At 48.1% G+C, this 22,890-nt stretch overlaps 2 protein-coding genes across 2 annotated transcripts in view; one reads left to right on the forward strand and one right to left on the reverse strand.

The window, feature by feature from the left end:
* The window catches only part of JAM3 (junctional adhesion molecule 3), a 39,125-nt gene that overhangs the window by 13,515 nt on the left and 2,720 nt on the right, over positions 1-22,890 (forward strand). The window contains exons 2-6 of the mRNA XM_074357057.1: positions 17,288-17,353; positions 17,786-17,899; positions 20,625-20,777; positions 21,069-21,271; positions 21,734-21,833. Of these exons, the coding sequence (XP_074213158.1) occupies positions 17,288-17,353; positions 17,786-17,899; positions 20,625-20,777; positions 21,069-21,271; positions 21,734-21,833 (636 nt within the window). The remainder of the gene's footprint in view (positions 1-17,287; positions 17,354-17,785; positions 17,900-20,624; positions 20,778-21,068; positions 21,272-21,733; positions 21,834-22,890) is intronic.
* NCAPD3 (non-SMC condensin II complex subunit D3) overlaps positions 10,368-22,890 on the reverse strand; it is a 67,200-nt gene continuing 54,677 nt past the window's right edge. Inside the window, exon 35 of the mRNA XM_074357053.1 lies at positions 10,368-11,314. Within this exon, the coding sequence (XP_074213154.1) occupies positions 11,176-11,314 (139 nt within the window). The 3' untranslated portion in view covers positions 10,368-11,175. The remainder of the gene's footprint in view (positions 11,315-22,890) is intronic.

Genomic DNA, 22,890 nt, shown 5'->3' on the forward strand with positions numbered 1-22,890 from the left:
ATTTACCCAAACAAACAGGGAGCAAGATGTATTCAGCCTTTGGATAGTAGTGTTGGCTGAAAAAATACGCACACTCTAAAAGCTGAGAATTATGTTTTATTTGGCGGACAAAACCGAGGACTTAAGTCTGGAAAATAGCCTCTCAGATGGCTCCGAGGGACTGCTCCAAAGAGGAGAGGGAGGAGCCAGGATACATAGGAGTTTTGCAGCAAAAACCAGATAATTGGAACCTTAAAAGATTACTGTTCATTGAAGGAAACCAGACATCTCAAGTTCATGAGTTTCGCTCTCTTTTCTGTGTGTGGGAAGGTGCAGGAGTCTGGGCCCACTGAAATCACTCCTTTGATCTGTACCTTAAGTATGCTCTTCCTTTTCAGTTTGCTTGTATGATGAGTTATATGCATTGGTTTTCAGATATTTAGCCAGGCCTCTATGTTCATGAGCTTTATCGGTCTGTATTTTTTTTCTTGTAATGTCTTTGTCTCCTTTTGGTATTGGAGTAATACTGGTCTCCTAGGGTGAACAAGTTGGGAAGTACTTCCTTCTCTGCACATTTCTGGGGGAGCTTGTTCAGAACTGGTATTATTTTTTCTTCAAATGTTTGGTAGCTGTCTGGGCCTGGAGATTTTTTTGTGGGGTTTCTACTTACAAATTCTTTTTTTCCAATAGACAAAGATATTTTTTTCTTTATGAAAGAGTAAAGGGAAATAAAAGTGCTCATAAGTAAAACAGTAAAAATTACTCATTTCTTCTTGAGTGAGCTTTGGTGGCTTGTGTCCTTCAAGGGATTCATTCCCGCCAGGTTGTCAGAGCCCCAGGCACAAACCTGCACGCTGTCTCGTGTTCTTTCAATGTCTGTGCAGTTGCGGTGCCCCTGCCCTCACTTCTGATACTGTTACTTTGTGCTTCCTCTTTTCCTCCGCATCAGTCTACGTAGAGGTTTGTTAATTTTGTTGATCTTTCCGAAGAGCCAGCTTTTGGTTCTGTTGGTTTTTCTCTGTTCTGTTTTCTGTCTCGTGGTTTCTGCCTTGCTGTTTATTATTTCCTTTATGCTGCTTGCTTTGGATACAGCTGGGTCCACTCTTTGTCCTGTCATGATGTAGAAGCTGAGGCCACTGATCTGAGACCCTTCTTCCTTCCCGACGCAGGCATGCAGTGCTACCTACTTGACTCTCGTTACTGCCTCAGCAGCCTGTCACAAACTCCGATGCCATGTTTTCATTTTCGTTCAGTTCAAAATACTTTCTGATTTCCTTTTTGATTTCTTCTTTGATCTATGGGTTACTAAAAGATGTGCTATTTAGTCTCCAAATGTTAGGGACTTTTCAGATACCTTTCAATAACTGATTTCTAGTTTAGTTTCATTGTAGTTGGAGAACAGACTTTGTATGACTTTAATCTTTTAAAATTTATCGTGGTTTGTTTTCTCTCCCAGAATATGGCCTACTTTGGTAAATGCTGCACTTGAGAAGAATATATTGTTACAGTGTTTGGGTGAAATGTTCTATAAATGTCAACAAAGTCAAGTTGACTGCTTTTTAAAGTCTTCTGTATCCATCCAGATTTTCTGTCTGATTTTCTTTCTGTTCTATTAATTATTCAAAGAACTATATTGAAATCTCCAGTAATAGCTGGATTTATGCATCATGTATTTTGCAGCTTTTTATTAGGTACATAATTGTTTAAGATTGTTAATGTCTAATTAACAGATTGAAGAATGAGAATCATACGATAATCTCAATGGATGCAGAAAAAGCTTTTGACAGTTGAACATCATTTACGATAAAAACTCAACAAAGTGGGTGTAGAGGGAACACACCTACACAAAATAAAGGCTGCGTATGAAAAGCCCACGACTGACGTCATTCTCAATGACAGAAAGCTGAAAGTACTTTTTCTAAGATCAGGAACAAAACAAGGATGCCCACCCTCGCCATTTGTATTCGGCATAGTACTGGAAGTCCTAGCCACAGCAATCAGAGAAGAAGAAGAAATAAAAGGAATAAAAATTGGCAAGGACAAAGTAAAAAAGGAGGAAGTAAAAGAAGTCACTGTTTGCAGAAGACATGATACTATACATCAAAAATCCTCAAGATGCCACTAAAAAAACTACTAGAGCTCATCAGTGAATTTGGTAGAATTGCAGAGTACAGATTTAATACACAGAAATCTGTTGCATTTCTATATCCCAACAATGAACTATCAGAAAGAAAAATTAAGAAAACAATCCTATTTACAGTTGCTTCAAAAAAGAATAAAATACCTGGGACTAAAGCTAAGGAGGTAGAAGACCTGTACTTGGAAAACCGTGAGACACCGAAGGAGAAACTGAAGACTCGGAAAACTGTGAGACACCAATGAAGAAACTGAAGACACAAACAGACGGAAAGATATACGGTGTTCTTGGAAGAATTAATTTTTTAAATTGAAGTATAGTTGATATGCAATGTTGTATCAAGAATTAATATTGTTAAAATGACCAATCTATCTAAGGCAATCTACAGAGTCAGTGCAATCTCTATGAAAATACCAATGGCATTTTTCACAGAACTGGAACAAATAATTTTAAACTTTATATGGAAACACAGACGATCCCAAGAGCCAAAATAATCTTGAGAAAGAAAAATGGGGTTGGAAGTAGCATGTTTCCTGGCTTCAAACTCTATGACAAAACTACAGTAATCAAGATAGTATGGTCCTGACACAAACACAGACACTTAGCTCAGTGGAACAGAATAGAGAGCCTGGAAATAAACCTGTACTTATATAGGCAATTAGTCTATGACAAAGGAGTCAAGAATATACCTCTTCTCTTCAATAAATGGTGTTAGGAAAACTGGACAGCTACATGCAAAAGAATCAGACTGGACTAGTTCCTCATACCGTATTAGAAAAACCCCTCAAAATTAAAGACTTAAATGAAAGAACTGAAACCATAAAACTTCTAGAAGAAAAACACTGGCAGTACACTCTTTGACATTGGTCTTGGCAATATTTTTTGGGATTGGTCTCCTCAGGCAAGGAAAACCAAAACAAAAATAAACAAATGGGACTACATCAAACTAAAAAGCTTTGCAAAGTGAAGGAAACCATCAACAAAATGAAAATGCAGCCTATTGCATGGGAGACACTATATGCAAATGATATATTGATAAAGGGTTAATATCCAAAATATACAAAGAATTCATAGAACTTAACATCAAGAAGACAACTTGCTTTAAAAATGGGCGGAGTAGCTGAACAGACATTTGTCCGAAGAAGTCATACAGACGGCCAACAGGTTCATGAAGAGAAACTCAACTCATTAATTATCAAGGAAATGCAAATCAAAACTACAGCAATATATCACATCATATCTGTCAGAACAGCTTTTATCAAAATGGCAAGAAATAACAAATGTTGGTGAGGATGTGGAGAAAAGGGAACCTTTGTGCACTGTTGGTGGGAATATAAATTGGTGCAGCCACTGTGGAAAACAGTATGGAGATTCCTCAAAAAATTAAGAATAGAACTACCACAAGTCCCAGCAAATCTACTCCTGGGTATTCATCCAAAAAACACAAAAACGCTAGTTCAAACAGACACATGTATCCCTATGTTCATAGCAGCATTATTTACAGTAGACAAGATATGGGAGCAGCCTGCGTGCCCATCAACAGGTGACTGGATAAAGAAGGTGTGGTGTATATGTACACTGGAATATTACGCAGTTGTAAAAAAGAACAAAGTCTTGCCGTATTATGCTAAGTGAAATAAGGCAGACAGAGAAACACATACTGTGTGATTTCACTTATACGTGGACTCTGAAACACAAAACAAATGAAGAAATATAACAAAACAGAAACAAGGTCATAGATACAGAGAAGAAACAGGTGGTGGCCAGAGGGGAGGGGGTTGGGAGGAGGAAAGCATTGGGTGTCCAGGAGTGCAGTGTACAGTGTGGGCAGTATAGTCAGTAACTACATCACATGAGGTGACAGATCGTAACAGACTGGCCATGGTGATCATTTTGAAATGTACAGAAATACGGAATCACCATGTTGTGTGTCAGGAACCTACATAGTGCTGTAGGTCAATTATACCTTAAAGACAAACAGCAGTTCCCCGTCCTTTCAGCGAGTGTGAAGCTAGAGCGATCCCGGCCGGACGAGGCCATCAGATCTACTTGTCCTCCTAGCCCTTCGACCCGCCCCCGAGTCTCCTCAATAAAATGGATTGACCCCCACGGACAGACAAACAGACTCATAGAAACATAGATCAGATCTGTGGTAACCGCAGGTGGGGGTGCGGGGGGAGTGGGAACTGAACGAAGGTAGACAAAAGGCACAGACTTCCAGTTATAAGGTACGTGAGTACGAGGGGTGTCCTGTACAACACGTGAAATGTAAATGTAAGTGCTGTGTGTTACGTATGAATGTCATCAAGGGAGTGAATCCTAAGAGGTCTCATTACAAGAAAAATTTTTTTTCTGTGTTTCTTTACCTCTGTGTGAGATGATAGACGCTCGCTAAACTTACTGTGGTTCATTTCATGATGTATTTAAGGCAGATCATTATGCTGCGCACCTTAAACTTACATAGTGCTGTATGTGAATTACATCTCAATAAAACAAAGAAAAACAAAAATAAACTCTAAAAAAATTGTCCTGTTGATTTACTGACCCCTTTGTCGTTATGAATGACCCTTTTTTAGTCCCTGTTAATATTTTTTGCTCTGAAGTCTGCTTTGTCTGATATTAGTGTAGGGGCCTCACTTTTCTTTTGACTAGTTTCTTATTTCTATTTGTATTTTTTCCTTTGTTTCTTTATTTCTATTTATATCTTTATATTTAAAATGTCTTGCATTAAAAAAAATCTAATCTGACAACCTCTGCCTTTTCGTTTGGATGTTTAGACCATTTATACTTAATATGATTATTTTTATAATTAGGGTTAAGTCTCCTCTTGCTGTTTGTTTCCACATGTCTCATCTGTCCTTTCTTTTTCCCTCTTTCCGCCTTTTTTTTTTTTGCCTTCTTTCAGATTTTTTTTTAAAGTTTAAAAAATTTTATTTTTTGGGGGGGGTAATTAGGTTTTTATCTCTATATTTATTTTTTAATGGAGGTGCTGGGAAGTGAACCCAGGACCTTGTGTGTGCTAGGCACGCACTCTACCACTGAGCTATGCCCTACCCCCAGAGTAAGGGTTTCTTTTTATTCTGTTTCGTCTCTTTTGTTAGTTTATTAGCTATTACTTATGACCTTGCTATGTTTAATGAGTAGTGACTGTTTTGTAAAACAGCCCTCGGCTTGAGCGTACCTGGCGTCTTCTAGTGATTGGACTTGGGTTATAGACTTTGAAGGGCTGGGCTGGGGAAGACCGCGGAGGGGTGGGCACCGCCCTCCTTACTGTGCGCGTCAGAGGGCACGTGGTGTACCTGACGTGTCAGCGACAGGTGCCTGGGTCTCCGGGTTTGCATGGTGACTTCTGGGTTTCTCCACTGGGAAGTTACTGTTTTTCCCTTTTTTGAGTTTGGGGTCCAGCCAGCCGCCTCAAGGGGAGGGGAGCTAGACTTCACCCCCCGGAGGGAGGAGTATTAAGTGACTTGTGGACACATGATGCAACCACCACAATAGCTAGTAAGTATTCTGGGCGACCAGATGTTCTGAAGTTGTCCAAATACTCCGTTTTTCCTTGAAGATTTTCTGCTGCTTTGGAGTCAGATGTGCCACGAGGAGGCCTTTGTCCACTTGTGTTGACATCCCTCAGGGGATCTTGCCTGAAGCAACTATTATTCCTCTGGTTCTGAAGGTGATTTCTTCTTCTCTCATTCTTTCTGCACTTATTAACTGGGATTCTTCCATAAAGAGAAGCACCTCTCTCACGGGCTTCATCGTTCACTTTTTTACGTCACTGTGGACTCGTGGGGGTTATTTTATTCTTTGTGTTATAACCCAGTCTATCCGACTTACTTTTTGCTTCAACCTTCCAGTTTCAGCCACTGGAAGCTCCTTCAGTTTGGCTTCTGGTCCATGGGTATTTTTGATGTTCTTTGTTGTGACACTTTCTCACCTCCTGACACTACAAGACGCTCCTGGCTTACCGTGTATTTTCCCCACCCCGGCCCTGGAGCTGGGCATCTCTCCAAGGAGCCCTGGTTCCCTTTACTGGAGAACGGCATTTAGAAAGCAAGATCTGGCACCGAGTGTGCTCCTTGATACAGAGGTGTCAGTGCTTCTAGGCTCTCGGTAGACAGGTCCAGGAGATGTATGTGTCTGTACTAACCCTGTGTGCACATAAGTCTGCATTTATTTCTCTATCTGTGTGTGGCTTAAAATAAACATTAGATTGTCCTGGTGCCCTGACTGATCAGCACTATAGGATTAATTCTAGCCTTTCCCCTGGCACTTTCACAACTTCTTTCTTTGACAGTGAGAAACTTGACTCTCAGTACTGATGACGTCTCCATAGTTCTTACTTGTTCAACCCTGTTACACATGTAAAGCATTTCAGAACTGCTACCCCATTCTGCTCTGAGAAATAAATTTATCAACTAGAGTGCAGTGTTTCTGCAAAATTCTTCTCTGGGTAGCCTTATTATATCCAGTCAAAACACTGTGTTCCATACTTCTGTCAACGCCTTTCTTCCCCACCCCCTTAAGCGTGGTTACTTTATTTGTAATACAGTTAGTTTCATTTGTCAGAGTCTGCATTGCAACCTGGTTCCCTGGACCTCTAGGATATTACGTTTTACATTTTCTTGCAGTGACGTTCACTTTGTGCTTGCAGTTGTGAACCGTGTGGTGGGTGCATGGCCGTGGAGTCACCATCACAGCAGCCCAAACCCTAATGAGTCTATCAGGCAGCCCCGTGGTAGTCAAGCCAGCCCCTTACCCCTTTTGTAAAATAAAGTAATTTATCAGAATAAATTATTCCATGGATCCTTGTAGTGCATTTTGTTATTAAGATAAATTGTAAAATGCTAAAGTCATTTCTTCAGAGCAGCTTTGACATGAGGTGTTGTGATGGCCGGCCAGGCAGGGGCCATCATGTCTTGTCGGGTTGTGCTTACTTCAAATTCACCAGAATGATGTTCGTCTCAGCCAGTGTCCAAGTGGACACCTGAACCGCCACAGCCAGATTTATTAGGAATTCCATGGTGTTGGGTTGGGTCTTTTTAGACTTTACTTTTGAGGCTTTCTTTGTAAAACCACTTGGCTTAGCTGGAGGAACAACAGCTCTAGTCAGAGCCCCAGCTGCCTGTGTTCTTGCCGGAGCCCACAGTTGATGGATTTACTGTGTATTCTTTGCTCTGTGTCTGGAAAGTATCACAGACTTCCTCCCTCTGCTCTTAAGTTCCTCTAAAAATTGGTCAAGGACCCGGGACATTGTAGAAAGATGCTGTGCTGGGCTGGTTCCTTCTCCGAGCAAGGGCACAGCAGTGGTCGGGCAGGGCGGGCGTGAGCGCTCTCCCTGGCAGGCGGCACTGCGCTTGCTGTTTCCCCCGGAGCCCCGGGGGACCGTCGGGCCGCCTGCTCCCGGGCACCCCGGCCGCTGCAGCCCTGGTCGGGAGAGGAGGCGTGCTGGACGGAATGTCAGAGGCTAAATATAACTCTCCCATGCAGACACACAGACCCGTTCTGAGCGAGCCACAAATCTGCCTTAAAGTGAAAACGTTTTCTAAAAGAGCTGCTCCTCCGCCTTGGGTTACAGTCAAGAGTGTAAACCCAGAGCGGCCGTTTCCGCCGAGCGCTGTCTCTGCAGCCGCAGGGTCCCAGGCGCCGCTGAGGGCGGAGGCAGCCCGCGCTCCGGGGCTCGAGGGAGCCGCAGGCCTTCTCGCTGTCGAGACTGGCTTTGTCTCCACGGAAGACAGGACGGGAAGATGGGTTGTTTCCACTCGGCAGCGTGACGTGTCCGGACGCAGTCGGACGGTCAAGGTCGGAGCCGTCCTCCCGGTTCTCGCTGGGTCAGGCCTCGAGCCCGGGTGCCGGGGGCTAGGTCAGCCCTGCGGGCGGCCCTAGGGGCTGGGGCGCGGCCGAGCCCGCCGCCGCCAGGCTTTGGGGGGCTTTTTTACGAGGGTTTTGTGCCGTCGCTCGTTCCCTCTGCCTGGGGTCCGGAGTGTCTGTAGTCGGCAGTTACTCCTTCAGAGGGGTAAAGGGCGGCGGGCCCTGTCCCCGGCCCCGCCAGGGCTGCGCGCTGAGACCCCGGCGCGGGACGCGGGCTCGGCCCTGACTCCATGTGGTCACGCGAGAGGCCCGAGGGGCTGGGAAGCGGGCTCCCTCGGGGACCGCCCTACAGGCTGCCTGCTTCAGCGCCCTGGGCCCCGGCAGGTTCCTGAAAGGGCTCCCAGAACTGAAGTCAGAGACTGGACTGTTGCTCGTGGCCGCTGCAGGCGTCTGGGACCAGGAAGGGGACGGGCGACCCCAGACGTGGCCGGGGCAGGGTGCGGCCGAGCCCCTGGCGCGCAGCCCTCCTCTCCGGCCCTGGTCGCGGCTCCCTGGAAGGAAGAGGCGGCCCTGGAGATGTGTCTGCATCCGGCCCGCGGGGCTTTTTTAAGGCCGCTTCCCTGGCGAGCTCGGCCGAGGAGGAGGAACGGCGAGTGGAGCTGGCCCGGGGCCTGACTCGGCCCCCCCCCCCATCTCCAGGCCCCCTCGGCCCCGCCCCGCCGGCGCCTGTGGCTGCGCGGGGTGGGGGGGGGTAGTTCTAGGACGCTGCTTCTTCCAGAGAGCGCGCCCTGGGTCAGGGCGGCAGGCTGGGGGCCTGCGCGCCTGGCCTCCGGTATTCACTTCGTGCTCCTGGAACCAGCCGCGAGCGCGTGTCCCCTCCCCTGACAGAAGGCTGGGCGATGCGTGTTCGACAAGCCCCCGCAGCGCCGCTCTTCCCCGGCTTGGTTCACGGTCCGAAGGTTCACGGTCCGAAGGCCAGGGCTTTGTCTCGGCTCTGCTGGGCTGCCCTGCGGAGGGTGGGGACTGACGTCCTGTGTTGAGAACAGCCCCCTGGCCAGTGTGGTAGTGCCCCTTTTTGGCAGGATGGTGGCCTGAGCCGCAGGCAGCAGCTGACCAGCACCCTTGCCCTTGAGGGTGAGGCCTCCTTCTCTGTGTCCATTGGCACCGACGAGGGGTGGGATGTTTGCCCAGTCCACCCTGTCTTCCCAGGAGAAGCAGGTGTTCCCCCTTCACCACCACGGACCCCTATGGGGGGTGGGCTCCTTGTCATTCCCCCAACCCCGCTGCTCCGCCAGATGGTGCTAGAGCCTGGACGCTGCCCCACGTCCTCTGTGCCCACAGAGGGGCAGAGGCTGAGGTCAGCGGTGACTCACACGGATGAATGGCTCAGTGTCCCCGCCGGCGTCCCTGCTCTCTCAGCTGAGCCCGGCTGTGGCCCCGCAGGCAGGTCTGTGTGCTCAGTCCTGACCCTACTGACTGAGAAGGACCTGCTCTCCGTGGGGTGGGGTTCCTGGCTGGTGACCCCTCAGTAGCGCCTTGTCATCTGGCGCTTCCTCCACGTGCTCCAGGCTGGCCCAGACACCGGGGCTGCTGCTGGGTCGGTCCAGGGACAGTACAGCTTGGAGTGACATCAGCAAGAGGTAGACTAGGAGAGTTCAGGCTCTTGTTCCCCCTCAGAAACATTGGAAAAACAAGCAAACAGGAGCTGCACCAACTTTGTAGGAGAGCTGGAAAACAGTGGAAGGTTTATAGCCACCAAGTAAGTGTCCAATCAAGAAAAACGATCTTTAAAAAGGGTAGGAAAGTTATGAGACTTTCTCTCACCTTTGCCCTACCTCTCCCAGCACAGCCGCCTTCCCTCCTCCCACCAAACTGGAGGGACCAAGCAGACCCTCTTTGCAAATGGCTGTGCCAGTCATTCTGCTGCCTGCGGATGCCTGCAGGGCTGACTCCAGGGCCTGGTCTTTGTCTCACCTGACCTGGAACTTAGGTGGGAAGGGCAGCAGGCACTGCTTTAAAAGCAAACCCATAGCTGCCTGAAGAGATCTGGGTGGAGACATGAACGGACTGTCTGAGCCCAGAACAGAAGCTGTAGTGAGACTGGGAAACGAGGACATTCAGAGGCAACCGCATCACGTCTCCGTGAGCCCTGCATGCAGAGCAAGCCTAGCTGCGGGGTGGAGGGGGACCTGCGTGCCAGTCTGCAAAGACTTGGGATGGGGGCTTCACCCCCCCCCCGATGTTTTTGTTTGTTTCAGCTCTTGGGATTCAAGGAAATCTGCATCAGAACGTTAATCTGAAGATGAGGTAAAGGAACCTCAGTGATCATCTTCGAAAGGAATCAGTGAGAAAAAAATGTTTGGAACTCTCAAAACAAACGAACCTATTGCAGCCTTCAGTAATAATCTCACACACACACACAGCAAACCCTGGGGAGGGAGACTGATTTACAGGGTAATCACTTTATAAGACTCAGATGCCCAATTTTCAGCAACAAAAGAAATGACAAAACATACAAAGAAACAGGAAAACATGGCTTATTCAAAGGAACAAAATGAATGAACAGAAACTCCCAGAGGAGGCCCATATATTGGACTTACTAGACAAAGGCTTTACATCATTGGTCTTAAATGTGGTCAGAGCTAAGGAAAAACAAGGAAAGGAAGTTAGGGAAACGTTAGATGAGCAACAAAGTATCAAGAAAGAAATTACAAAAAGGAATCAAGGAGAGATTCTGGAGCTAAGAAGTACAGTAGGTTAAAAATTTATTGGTGGGGGGGACAAACAGCATATTCGAGCAAGCAAAAGAAAGAATCAGTGAACTAGAAGATAGGAAAATTGAAATTCTCGAGTCTGAGGGCAGAAAGGAAAAGGCACGGAGAAGAGTGAACAGAGCCGTGCCATTTGCTTGGCCGCTGTAACAACACTGGGGACTGCGTGGCTTAAACGGCAGAAGTTTATGTCCTCACAGGTCTGGAGGCTAGGTGTTCAAGTTCCGGAGATTGCCAGGGTTGGTTTCTTCTGGGCTTCTCCTCGGCTTGTGGACAGATACCTTCTTGCTGTGTCCTCACACGTCTTTCCTCTGCACACGTACTGTGGCCGAGTCCAGGCTCACACTGCTCACTGCCCAGCAGGTCAGTAGATCGAGGGGCGGGTTGTTGGGCAAGGAGTAGTGGCTTTACTCGGAAAGCCAGCAGACCGAGAAGATGGTGGACTAGTGTCCCAAAGAGCCATCTTGCCTGAGTTAGAATTCAGGCTTGCTTCATACTAAAAGGGCAGGGAGGAAAGTCAAACATTTCCTGGTTCCGGTCAGCCTCCGGCGGGGAGGTGTTCGTTCCTTCCTTCCTGCGGCCGCTCACAGGTGGGCCTGGTCGGGATGTTTCCTGTGAGCTAAACAAAGGTGTTTTAGCTTAACGCTCATGGCCTGGGAGGCGGGGTTCCCAGGGATGGGCCACTGTGTGTCCTTTAAGCTAATAGGCAGCGTCCCTTTAGTGATGGACCAGCAGAGACGACCCAGGTCACAGTAAGAGAAGGTCCGGCCTGGGGTCAGACGTGCTCTTTCCTATTACAACATCATTCTGTGTGTCCTCATCTCCTGTTTTTATAAGAACACTAGTCAGATTGGGTTAGGGCCCCATGTGGCTTTGTTTTAACTTACTACCTCTTTAAGGACCCTATCTCCACATATAGTCACACTCTGAGATACTGGGGGTGAGGGCTTCACCATAAGAATTTGGGTGGCAGGGGGACATAATTCAGCCCATAACAGAGCCTGAGGGGATTGTGGGACACTGTCAAGCTGACCAACATATGCTTTATGGGAGTCCCAGGAGAAGAGGGAGAGAGGCAGAAAGATTATTTGAAGAAATAGTGGCTGAAAACTTCCCCAACTTGATGTATGGCATGAATCTACAAATCCAAGAAATCTGGTGACGTCTAAGTAGGATAAACCCATGGGGACCTACCCAGAGACACATTATAATCAAGCTGTCAAAAGCCAAAGACAAAGGGAGAATCTTGAAAGCAGCAGGAAAGAACTGAATTGTTACCTGCAAGGGGGTTCTCAACAAGATCTTTAGCTGTTTTCTCATCAGAAACATTGGATGCCAGAAGACAGCAGGTAGTATATTTAGTAAGTTGAAGGAAAAAAAAAAAACACTGTAAACAGAAATTTTAATATCTGGCAACACTGACTTTCAAAAATGAGGGAGAAATTAAGACATTCCAGAAAAACAACAGCTGAGGGAGTTCATTACCACCAGACCTGCTCTGCTGAAAGGGATGAAGGGAACCCTTCAGGCTGAGACGAAACAGCACTAGACCGCGACTCAGCTGTGCAAAGACCTGCAGTAGAGTTAGCCACGTGGACACATGTGAAAACCAGTCTTACTATAATTTTGGTTTGTGACTGCACTTTTCATTTCTATAGAATTTAAAAGACACATGCATAAAAGTAAATATAAATGTTATTGATAAGGCACAAAATACATAAAATTAATTTGTGTCTTCAGTAACATAAAGGGGAAGGCACGGAAGTTTCTGTATACAATTGAAGTTCAGTTGGTATTAATTCAAATTTGTTGTAATTTTGGGATGTTGGAATAATCCTTGTGATAACCACAGAGATGTTATCTATGGAGGATACCCTAAAGGAAATGAGGAGGGAATCAAAATGTGCCGCAAAAAAGTCAACAAAATATAAAAAAAGGCAGTAATGGAGGAAATGAGGGACAAAAAAAAATAATACATACAGAAAACAAGTAGTAAAATAGCAGAAGTAAATCCTTTATCAGTTAATTAAAATGTAAATGGATTAAACGCTCCAGTCAAAAAGTAGAGATTGTCAGAATGATGAAATAACATCCAGCTACGTGCTGTCTACAAGACACTCACTTTTGATCTAAAAACTAATAGGTTGGGAAAGTTAAAGGATGGAAAAGATACTCTATGCAAATATAACCAAAAGAGAGCCAAGGCGGCTATACTAAGATCAGACAAAATACTGTTACAAGGGACAAAGAATGATAATACATCTTGATTTACCAAGAAGATAAAACAATTATAAACATATGCATAAATTATCTAAGCCCCATAATATATGAAGCAAACATTGACTAGATTGATGGGAGAAACAGTTTTACTATAATAATTGGAGATTTCAGTGCCCCACTTTCGTAACAGACGAGACAGAAGAACATGAACAGTATGAACCACCTGGACCCGCTGTGCACAGAACACTGCACCTAGCAGCAGCAGCAGCAGCAGCAGCAGCAGCAGCAGCAGCAGCAGCAGCAGACACATTTTTCACAAGTGCTCATGGAACATTCTCTAGGATAGATCATATGTTAGGCCAAAACACAAGTCTTAATTCAAGAAATTTAAAGCATATAAAGTATTGTTTCTAATCGTAATGGGATGAAGCTAGAAGTAAACAATTGAAAGAAACTAGAAATTTTACAAATACATGAAAATCAACATACTCTTAACCAACAGGTCAAAGAAGTTATAAAGGAAATTAGCAATACCTTGAGGAAATGAAAATGAAAACGCAACATACCAAAACTTATGGGACTCAGCTAAAGCGGAACTAAGAATTAAAATGCTTCTATTTCAAAAAGAAAAAATCTCAAATCAATAATAATCTTACTTCTTAAGGAACTAGATAAAGAAGAACTAAACCCAAAACCAGCAGAAGGAAGGAACGAATAAAGCTTAGAGCAGAGGGCAATAAAAAAAAGAACAGAAAAACATAGAGAAAAGTCAGTGAAAACAAAAGTTGCTTCTTTGAAGAGAAGAACAAAATTGACAAACCTTCAGATTGATTAAAGAAAAAAAGAAGGCTTAAATTACTAAAATCAGCAAAGAAAATGGGGCTGCAACCACTGATTCTATGGAAATAGGATTATAAGAGAATGCTATGAACAAGGATGTACCACACATTTGTTAACCGAGGTGAAATGGACACATTCCTTGAAACAATAATCTAGCAAAACTTACTCATTAAGAAGTAGAAAATCTGAATAGACCTATAGTAATTGAAAACAGAAGGCGTGGACCAGATGGCTTCCCTGATGGGTTCTACCAAACGTTTGAAGAATTAATACCAATCCTTCTCAAACTCTTCCCAAAAACTGAAGAGGAGGGAACACTTCCTAACTCATCCTGTAAGCCACGTGTTACCCTTATTCTAACAACAGAGGCACTGTAAGAAAACTACAGATTAATATTCCTTAATACTGATGCAAGATCTTCCAAAAAATACCAGCAAATGGAATTCCACAACACATTAAAAGGATTATGCACCATGAATGAATGGGATTTGTTCCCAGTTTGCGAGAATGGTTTCACACATTAAAATTAAGGCAATACACCTCGTTAATAGAATAAAGGAAAAGAACCACGTTTGTCTCAATTGATGCAGGAAAAGCATTTGACAAATCCAACCCCCTTTCATAATAAAAACACTCAATAAACTAGGAGTAGATGAGGTCTCCCTCAGCATAATAAAAGACAGATGAAGAACCTCACAGCTAGTGTCATAAGTAATGGGGAGAGGCTGGGAGATTTCTCCCCAGGATCAGGAACAAGACCAGGATGCCTGAGCTCACCGCTTTCATTCTACAAGATACTGGAATTTCTGGCTAGAACAGTTAGGCAACAAAAAGAAGTCAAAGTTACCCAAATTGAAAAGGAAGAAGTAAAACTATCCTCATTCACAGATATATGTGGAAAACTCTAAAGATTACACCCAAATCCAAACCAGACCAAAACAAAACAAAACAAAAAACCCATTAGAGCTAGTAACAGGAAAACAGAAAACAAAACCAACATAACAAAAATCAGTTGCATTTCTTTGCACTAACAAAGAACAATCAGAAAAAGAAATTAAGAAATTCCATTTACAATTGCATCGAAATACATAGGAATAAATTTAATCAAGGAGGTAAAAGACTTGTACACTAAAAACTATAATCCATTGCTGAAAGAAATTAAAGAAGATACAAGTAAATGGAAGACACCCCCTGTTTATGGATTAGAAAACCTAATGTTAGCCCTCCCCAAAGCCATCTACAGATTCAAGACATTCTCTATCAAAATCCCCACAGTGTCTTTTTCAGAAATAGAAAATCCCACCCTAAAAGTCTATGTGGAATTTCAAGGGACCCTGAATAGCCAGAGTCATCTTGAAAAAGAACAAAAGAGGAGGACTCACACTTGATTATGAAACGTCTATGAAACTGTAGTAATCAAAACAGGCTGGTGCTGGCATCGAGACAGACAGGGCCCAGTGGAGCAGAAGAGAGCCCTGAGATAGACGCTTGTGTGTATGGTCAGTAATTTTCAACAAGAGTGCCAAGACCACTGAATAGAGAAAGCACCGTCTTTTCAACAAATGGTGCTAGAAAAACTGGTTATACACATCCTAAATAATTAAGTTGGGTCTTTACAAAAAATTAAAATAGATCAAAGGCCTAAAGATACGGTATAAAACAGTAAAATAACTAACTCATCTGAACACGTGAGGAGCTAGGTGCTGGTTGTGAGAGGGACCACCATACAGGCGGCATATCTTGATTTCCTCGGTAGCTTCACTGAACTTAGCTTCGGGAAGGTCCTCATGTTACTGCTTTTTTCATTTTACCAAAGACGAGTGGAAACTTTTTAATGGATGGGACTCACGGGGTTGGGTACCTGGCTGACACAGCGAGGTGGTCTCTAGCTGGTTGATAACTGATCCTGAGAGTGCTGGCGCTGCCCTGCAGGGGAAGGTGCCAGGAAGACGCAGGAGTGACCAGGAGTGACTGTGGGTCTGGGAGATGGATGACAAAGGGTTAACTGTGACTCTAAGAAAGTGAAAAAAATGTAAAAAATTTTATTGTGGTAACATTGATTTATAACATTGTATGTTTCATGTGTACAGCATTATATTTCTCCTCCTGTGTACCCTGCGGCGAGCCCACCCTCAGAAGTCGTTTCCATGGTCACTGCATCGCTGACCCCCTGCCCACTGCCACCCACCCCTTCCACTCTGGTACCACTGCTCTGTGTCTACGGGCTGTTATAGTTTGTCGTGGTTATAAATGGGATTGCTTTCTTAATTTCTCTTTCTGCTAGCTCATTATTAATGTATAGAAACACGACAGGTTTCTGTGTGTTGGTTTTGCACCCTGCAACTTGGCTTAACTCATTTATTATAATAGTTTTTGGCGGAGTCTTGAGGGTCTTCTGTGTGTAAGATCATGTCATCCACAAGTGGTGGCCATTTTCCTTCTTCCTTTCCAGTTTGGATTCTCTCTTTTCTTGCTTAATCGCTAGACTTGGACTTCCAGCACTATGTTAGGAGTGGTGAGAGTGGGCACCCCTGTCTAGTTCTTGATTCTAGAGGGACAGCTTTTAGTGTTTCCCTGTTGAGTATGATGTTAGCTGTGAGTCTGTCTTTATGGTTTTATAATGCTGGGGTTCCTTCTATACCCACTTTTTTGAAAGTTTTCTCATACTTGGGTGTTAAATCTTGTGAAATGCTTTTCCTGCATCTGTTAAGATGGTCATGAATGGTTTTTACCCTCACTTTGTTGACGTGCTGCGTCACACTGATCTGTGGATGTTGAACCATCCTTGCATGCCTGGGATTAATCCCACTTGTTCATGGTGTGTGATCTTGTTAATACATTGCAGTATTCAGTTTGCTAACATTTTGTTGAGTTTTGCATCTATGTTCGTCAGGAATATTGGCCTATAGTTTTCTTTTTTGTGTTATCTTTGTCTGGTTTTGGTATCAGGGCAATGTTTGTCTTGAAAAATGAGTTAGGAAGCATTTCCTTCTCTTCAGTTTTGGACATAATTTGAGAAGGACTGGTATTAAACCTTCTTTGAGTGTTTGGTAGAATTCACCTGTGAAGTCATCTGGTCCTGGACATGTGTTTTGGGGGAGGTTTTTGATGACTGTTTTGATCTCTTTCCTAGTGATCAGTCCATTCAGATTCAGTCTTAGAAGGTTGTGTGAGTCTTGAATTTATCCATTTCTTCGAGGTTGTCCAGTTTGTTGGTGTATAACTTCATGATATTCTCATAATCCTTTGTAAAGAGGTAAATTCTTAGAGGAGAAGCTTTCAAAGCTCCAGGGGTTTTGTTCTGGGACTAAGAAGGTAAGGGAGCACTCGCTCCCTGAGGACCCATCTCGCCCTCGTGGCCCCTCCCAGGGCAGCGCAGCCCCAGGGAAAGCGGTCAGGTGTGTGTCGCAGGGACTTGGGAACACGACGTCTCCCACTGCCCGTGGCTAGCTACTGCGCCTACAAAGTCTGCAGGTTGTCTGCTGTTGTGGAGTTGCATGGTCTCTGATTTCGCTTCTCTTTTTTCCTTCAGGCTGCTTGCTCGGGGCTGTGAACCTGAAATCCAGCAACCGAAACCCAGTGGTACAGGAATTTGAAAGTAAGTACAAGGGAGACTTTAGGGGAATGGGCCCCACCTAAGGGACCCTTGGCGGTTTTGCGGCTGATACAGGGCAAACACACACGTGTGTATCATCCCCAAGAGACTCGGGGGAGGCTCCTCAACTGTCTCCCACACGCACGTGTCAGTGACGCACTGACTGCAGGCCTCCCGTTGGCTAAAGCCTGCTTCCTGCCCGGGTTTGTGTTCTCACCAAGACAGCTCTTATGTGTAAGCAGAGTATGAAGGGGAACGTGTACTTTCTTCAGGAGAAGTCTTTGCTAATCATCTTTTATTGTTTTTCTGGGTAAAATGAATCTTTTCTTAATGTCTCTTGGACCTGTCTAAACCTAGACACAGCTTGCGAGTCTGGGTGGACAAGTGGACCTAAAATTGCTGCGTGTGCCCTGAGAATCTTTCCTTTCTCGTCAGGCGTGGAGCTGTCTTGTATCATTACGGATTCACAGACGAGCGACCCCAGGATCGAGTGGAAGAAAATTCAAGACGCACAAACCACATATGTGTACTTTGACAACAAAATTCAGGGTATGACCCCTCGTTCCTGTCCTCATATAAAAGGCCCACAGGCACTGGGCCTGAGACTGGCCCCTGACCAGACCTGCTTCCAGGCCAGGGGTTTTGTTTTGTTTTGCTTTTAAAATATACAAAAGTAGAGAATAGTGTCCTGAACCTCCCTGCCCCGCCCCCGCATCAGAACATGTCGCGTCACCAGTCGGGTCAGTCCGCCTGCTGCGTCTTTCTGAGGTGTTGGAGGGAACACTCGCAGGACGTCTCCGTGTCGTAAGTTGAGTGAGCCTGTCGGGGACTGTGTGGGGCAGCAGGGACAGCAGTGTTCACTGCGCATCTCCTGTTGTGCAAGGTCGGAGGTGGCAGGGCCAGGACGGCAGTCGGGGAGGCTTCCCAGAGGTGGTGTCCAGGCGGAGATGTGGAGGAAGGCTCGTTAGCCAGGCCAGGCGGTGTGGGCGGGGAGGACGCCAGGCAGAAAGATGTGGAGGCAAAGGCAGCTGCTCGGAGAGACTGCGGGTCCTCCAGCACAGCTGGCGGAGGGTGGAGGCGGGGAGGCCGGGCTTTGTGGGAGGCCGGGGGGTGGGCAACCACAGGAGGCTGGATGTGAAGCCGGCAGCACCAGGCAAGGGTGGACAGTGTTCTTGAAAGGCGTTAAGAGGGAAGTGACATGGGCACCTTCATGCTTCCAAGGGGCCGAGGGGCCGAGAGGCCTGCCCGCTGCTTGGGGGGTGGAACCCAGGAGGGAGGGAGGGGATGAGAGGGAGGCAGCCTGAGCTGTGGAAGCAGGAGAGCTGACAGTGGAGGGTTCGGGGAACGGGTGGCCTTTCCTCTTCGGGTCCCTGACAGCATCAGGGTCAGTGGCCCTTCAGCATGGTTTCACTTCCCCACCAGTACCCCCACTTCTTCATGGAGTGTTGGAAATGTGATTCTCGGAAAACCAGTCTGATTTCTCTGGCAGCTTAATCAGGCTGTTCCTGATCCGCCCTGACCCAGGTGGGGGGTGTTCTTCCTGAGCTCTGCTTCTGGGGACTCAGCACCTGGCTTTTCTCCGGGAGAGGGGCGTGTTTAGCACACAGCACACGAGGCCCCGGAGAAGCCCGGAAGCCCGGGGTCCCCTCTGAGCCCAGGGCTGTGCCCGCCACAGCCGGGGGCTCCTGGGCCGTCTCCTCTGTGGTGGGTTCTGCCCGACTTGCGACGGCGGGGGACCAGCCTTCCCTCAGAAGAGGGGCCGCTCGGCCTCCCGTCAGAAGCACGTGGTTGCTCTCGCGTTGTGGCGCGCCCCACTCTCACCAGCTGGCAGCGTTAGTAATGACTGGTTTCTATCGTGTCGTCTTTTCCCAAGTCCTCCCTCGTCTGTCACTGTTCAGGCTCTTCATGCTTCTTTGAAAGAGCTACCGTGGCTTTTTATGCTTTAAAAAAGTGTAAGTCGAGATACAGTAATTCCAACAGCGTGAAGCCGCATACTTGGTGGTGGTAACACTCAGCAAAGATGGGGAACTGCCAGCACATCTCCGCCCCCGCAAAAACACACCCCCTGCCCGCCTCCTGGTCTGTGGTTTGCCTGTCCTGGCCCCTGGCGTCAGCGGGCCACACAGTCCTCAGCCCCGCGGGGCACGTCGTGCACAGGGTTCCGCCTCGTCGCAGCAAGTCTGCACTTTATTCTCTCAACATGAACGAGCGACGTTCCGATGAGGAAGCCACACTTTTTATCCAGTTCACCAACGGATGTACGCTCGGCCTGTCTCTGCTTTTTGGCTGGCATCCGTAATGTTGTTCGTAGACACTGTGCAGGCTCTTGCGTGGACGTAAGTTCTCACTTCTTAGGGGTAAAGGACCAGGATGCGTTTGCCGGGCCACGTGGTGTTGCGTGGATGGTGCTTCCCACCGTGGCTGCACCAGCGGCGGGCAGTGTGTCCCCACAGCTCACCAGCTCTGTCAGCGCCCCTCACTCCGCTCCAGCCGTCCGCCAGGGTGTCATGGTTCCGCACTGCGGTTTGGGTCTGCATTTCCCCAAGAACTGAGGACCTTGAGCATCTTTGCGTGTGCTTTTGGGCATTTGTGCATCTTTGTGGAGAAATGTATATCCAAACCCTTTTTTGTATTTAGTGAGGTTATCTATTTCTTCCTGTATTCTGTGCGTCAGTCCTTCCAGGTCAGACACCCTCTCGCACCAGCGGACTGTCTTCTCACTTGCTTGTGTCCTTTGAGGAAAAAAGTTTTACAGTTTTTTGGAAGTACAGTGAAGGCCAGTCTAACTTTCTGTGTGTGTTTGTGCTTGTGGGGTTGTGCCTAAGAAACCCTGGTCCAGCCCGAGGTCACGATGACTTATGTCTGTTTCCTCCTGTGGGTCCTGCAGTCTCAGGCTTGCAGTAGGTTTGTTGTGTGTGGTGAGGGCGGGTCCAGTGTTGTTCCCCTGCACGCGATGCCCAGCGGTCCCAGCGCCGCTCGTGGGAAGCGGCTTGTCTTTTCATGTTGTTTGATTTTTTTTCTCTCCTAATGGGGAACCCTTGCTGGGAATGGTGAGAAGGAAGTGAAGCCCAGGCTTTAACCACAGAGACACATGTACTGAGTCCCCCGGACCCCTGGGACCCGCCCAGCGTGTGGTGACCTCGGAGTGCACCCCTTTTCCAGGCACGGGGACAGAGGCCAGTGTGAAAGGCCCAGGGCTGGCCTCGGGAACCTCGTCCTTTGAACATCCAGCATCTCCTCACAGGCCCCCTGTGCCCTGTCTCTTCTCCCACAGGAGACTTGGCGGGCCGCGCGGAGCTGCTGGGCAAGACCTCCCTGAAGATCTGGAACGTGACCCGGACGGACTCAGCTCTTTATCGCTGTGAGGTGGTCGCTCGGGATGACCGCAAGGAGATTGACGAGATTGTCATCGAGCTGACGGTGCAAGGTGGGGCACCTGCCCGGGAGGGAAGGTTCCCAACGCAGATCCTACCTTCTCTCCTTCTAGAGCCCCCGGGAGGTGCAGAGTTGGGTTGAGTTGGGTGGAAGGTGAGGAGGGAAGCTGGGCTTCTGGCACCTCCCTGTGCCGGCCGGAGGAAGAGGCAGTGTTGGAAAGGTGGGGGGTGGTGGTCACAGGCTGTGGGACCAGGTTGGGGGGGCAGGGGTGACCTGGCGGTCATGCAGACCCTGCTGCGCCACGGGCCAAGGTGAGAAGAGCCTGCCCGGTGTCCCTTTGCAGTGAAGCCAGTGTCCCCCGTGTGCCGGGTGCCCAGGGCTGTACCTGCAGGCAAGGCAGCCACGCTGACCTGCCAGGAGGGTGAGGGGTCCCCACGGCCACGCTACAGCTGGTACCGTGATGACGTGCCACTGCCCACGGACTCCAGGGCCAACCCCCGCTTTCGGAATTCCTCCTTCCTCTTTGACGCAGAGACTGGCACACTGGTGAGACCCCGGGAGGGGGAGTCCTGTGGGGACAGCGGTTCTTGGGAGTCGGTCCAGGCTAAGCCACAAACCCCACAAACCCGGGACGTGGGAGATGCTGCAGGAGGAGCTGCTGCCCCCTCTTCCCAACAGAAGGGTCCTGAGGTGGGGGGGGGGTGGCTGTGTGGTGGGTGGAAGAGGCTAAGGATGAGAGCCAGCAGGATGGTGTGGTGGGGCCAGACTCTGGGACGTTGGGAACACTGGCTGTAAAAGCCCTTCTGGAGACACTGAGATGGCCCCGGACGAGTCCCGGGTAGGGAGGGTGTGTGACCACTGCCCTGGAGGGTGGGCAGAGGTCATGGTCACGGAGCCCCTTTCCCTGCGTGTCCATGACCGGGAAGCTTGGCCTCTCGTGTTGGCTGCTGCTTCGCTGCCTCAATGGTGGGGGTCCCTGCCGAAGCCTCACCTGTGGCCCGCCCCCAGGTCTTCAGCGCCGTCCACAAGGAGGACTCGGGCCGGTACTACTGCATCGCGTCCAACGATGCGGGCTCAGCGCGCTGTGAGGAGCAGGAGATGGAAGTCTGTGAGTCTCTCTGCGGCCGAGCATGGGGTCCCCCTGGGACTCACGTGTGGACGCCTCACGGTGTAGACTCCTCGCGGTCAGCTTCCCCTGGAGACAGGCCCGCCCCATCCCTCAGCGGGAGGATGTGGATGTCCGGGGAGCAGCTCAGTGGCTCCTATCCTAGGCGGGGCCCTGTGGTGCATCCCTTCCTCAGAATAGATTTCCCAGAGTCTTCTGGTGTCAGAACACGGCGAAGCCTAACTTTTCTTTGGTAATTGGCAGAATTATCAAAACCAAAGGCCGTGTAAGGCCTCCAGTCACCTGTGGCCATTTTGTGCTGAGCCGAAACCCTGAGCTTTGGCCCCAGTACTTCCGCTCTGTCCGGGAACTCTTCCTCTTAGGGGTCGGCTCCAAAGGGGAGGTCGAGGGCAGACTCCAGGAAATCAGCAGACAGGAACCCTCGGCTGTCAGACTGGGATCTGCTCTCGGGCAGGAGGAAGATTCCTGGCTTTGCTCCAGACCTCTCAGCCCTCCGGGGGTGAGCGTGTGAACTGACATCACAGTTAGAACCTCAAAGGACTTTTAAGTAGATGTGCACTCACACTTGAGAGTGCCGGGCTAGAGGGGGGAGCGTCACTCTCCAAGTCAGTTGGCTTTTGTCGACCCCCCACCTTCCTGTTTGCAGGAAGGGAACGGCCGGGGCCTCCATGGGCCAGGCTGCGTTCTCGCCTCACTGCTGCTTGAAGCTGGATGATCACAAACTAACCCGCAGCAAAGGGGCCCTACAGACTTAGGGGTTTTCCTTCCATAGGACTCTGGCTCCTAATTTTGTGTTAATGGTGAACCATTTCCTCAGTTTACGACGTTCTCAGGATGTGCCCAAAGGGCTGTTAAAGGGTAGTCCCGCGCCCCTCTGGTGCAGCATGTGGGCGTGACAGCCTGTGTGTGTGCATGCGTGCGTGCGTGCGCATGCACGGCTGGGAAAGGGCCGAGGGCTCCCACGCGGCCCTCTTGGCTGGGTGGGCACGAGGGACAGGGCAGCGGTCAGCATGTCTGCAGGAACCTGAACATGTGAGTC

Source organism: Camelus bactrianus, chromosome 33 (assembly GCF_048773025.1).
Source record: "Camelus bactrianus isolate YW-2024 breed Bactrian camel chromosome 33, ASM4877302v1, whole genome shotgun sequence".
Classification (NCBI taxonomy): domain Eukaryota; kingdom Metazoa; phylum Chordata; class Mammalia; order Artiodactyla; family Camelidae; genus Camelus; species Camelus bactrianus.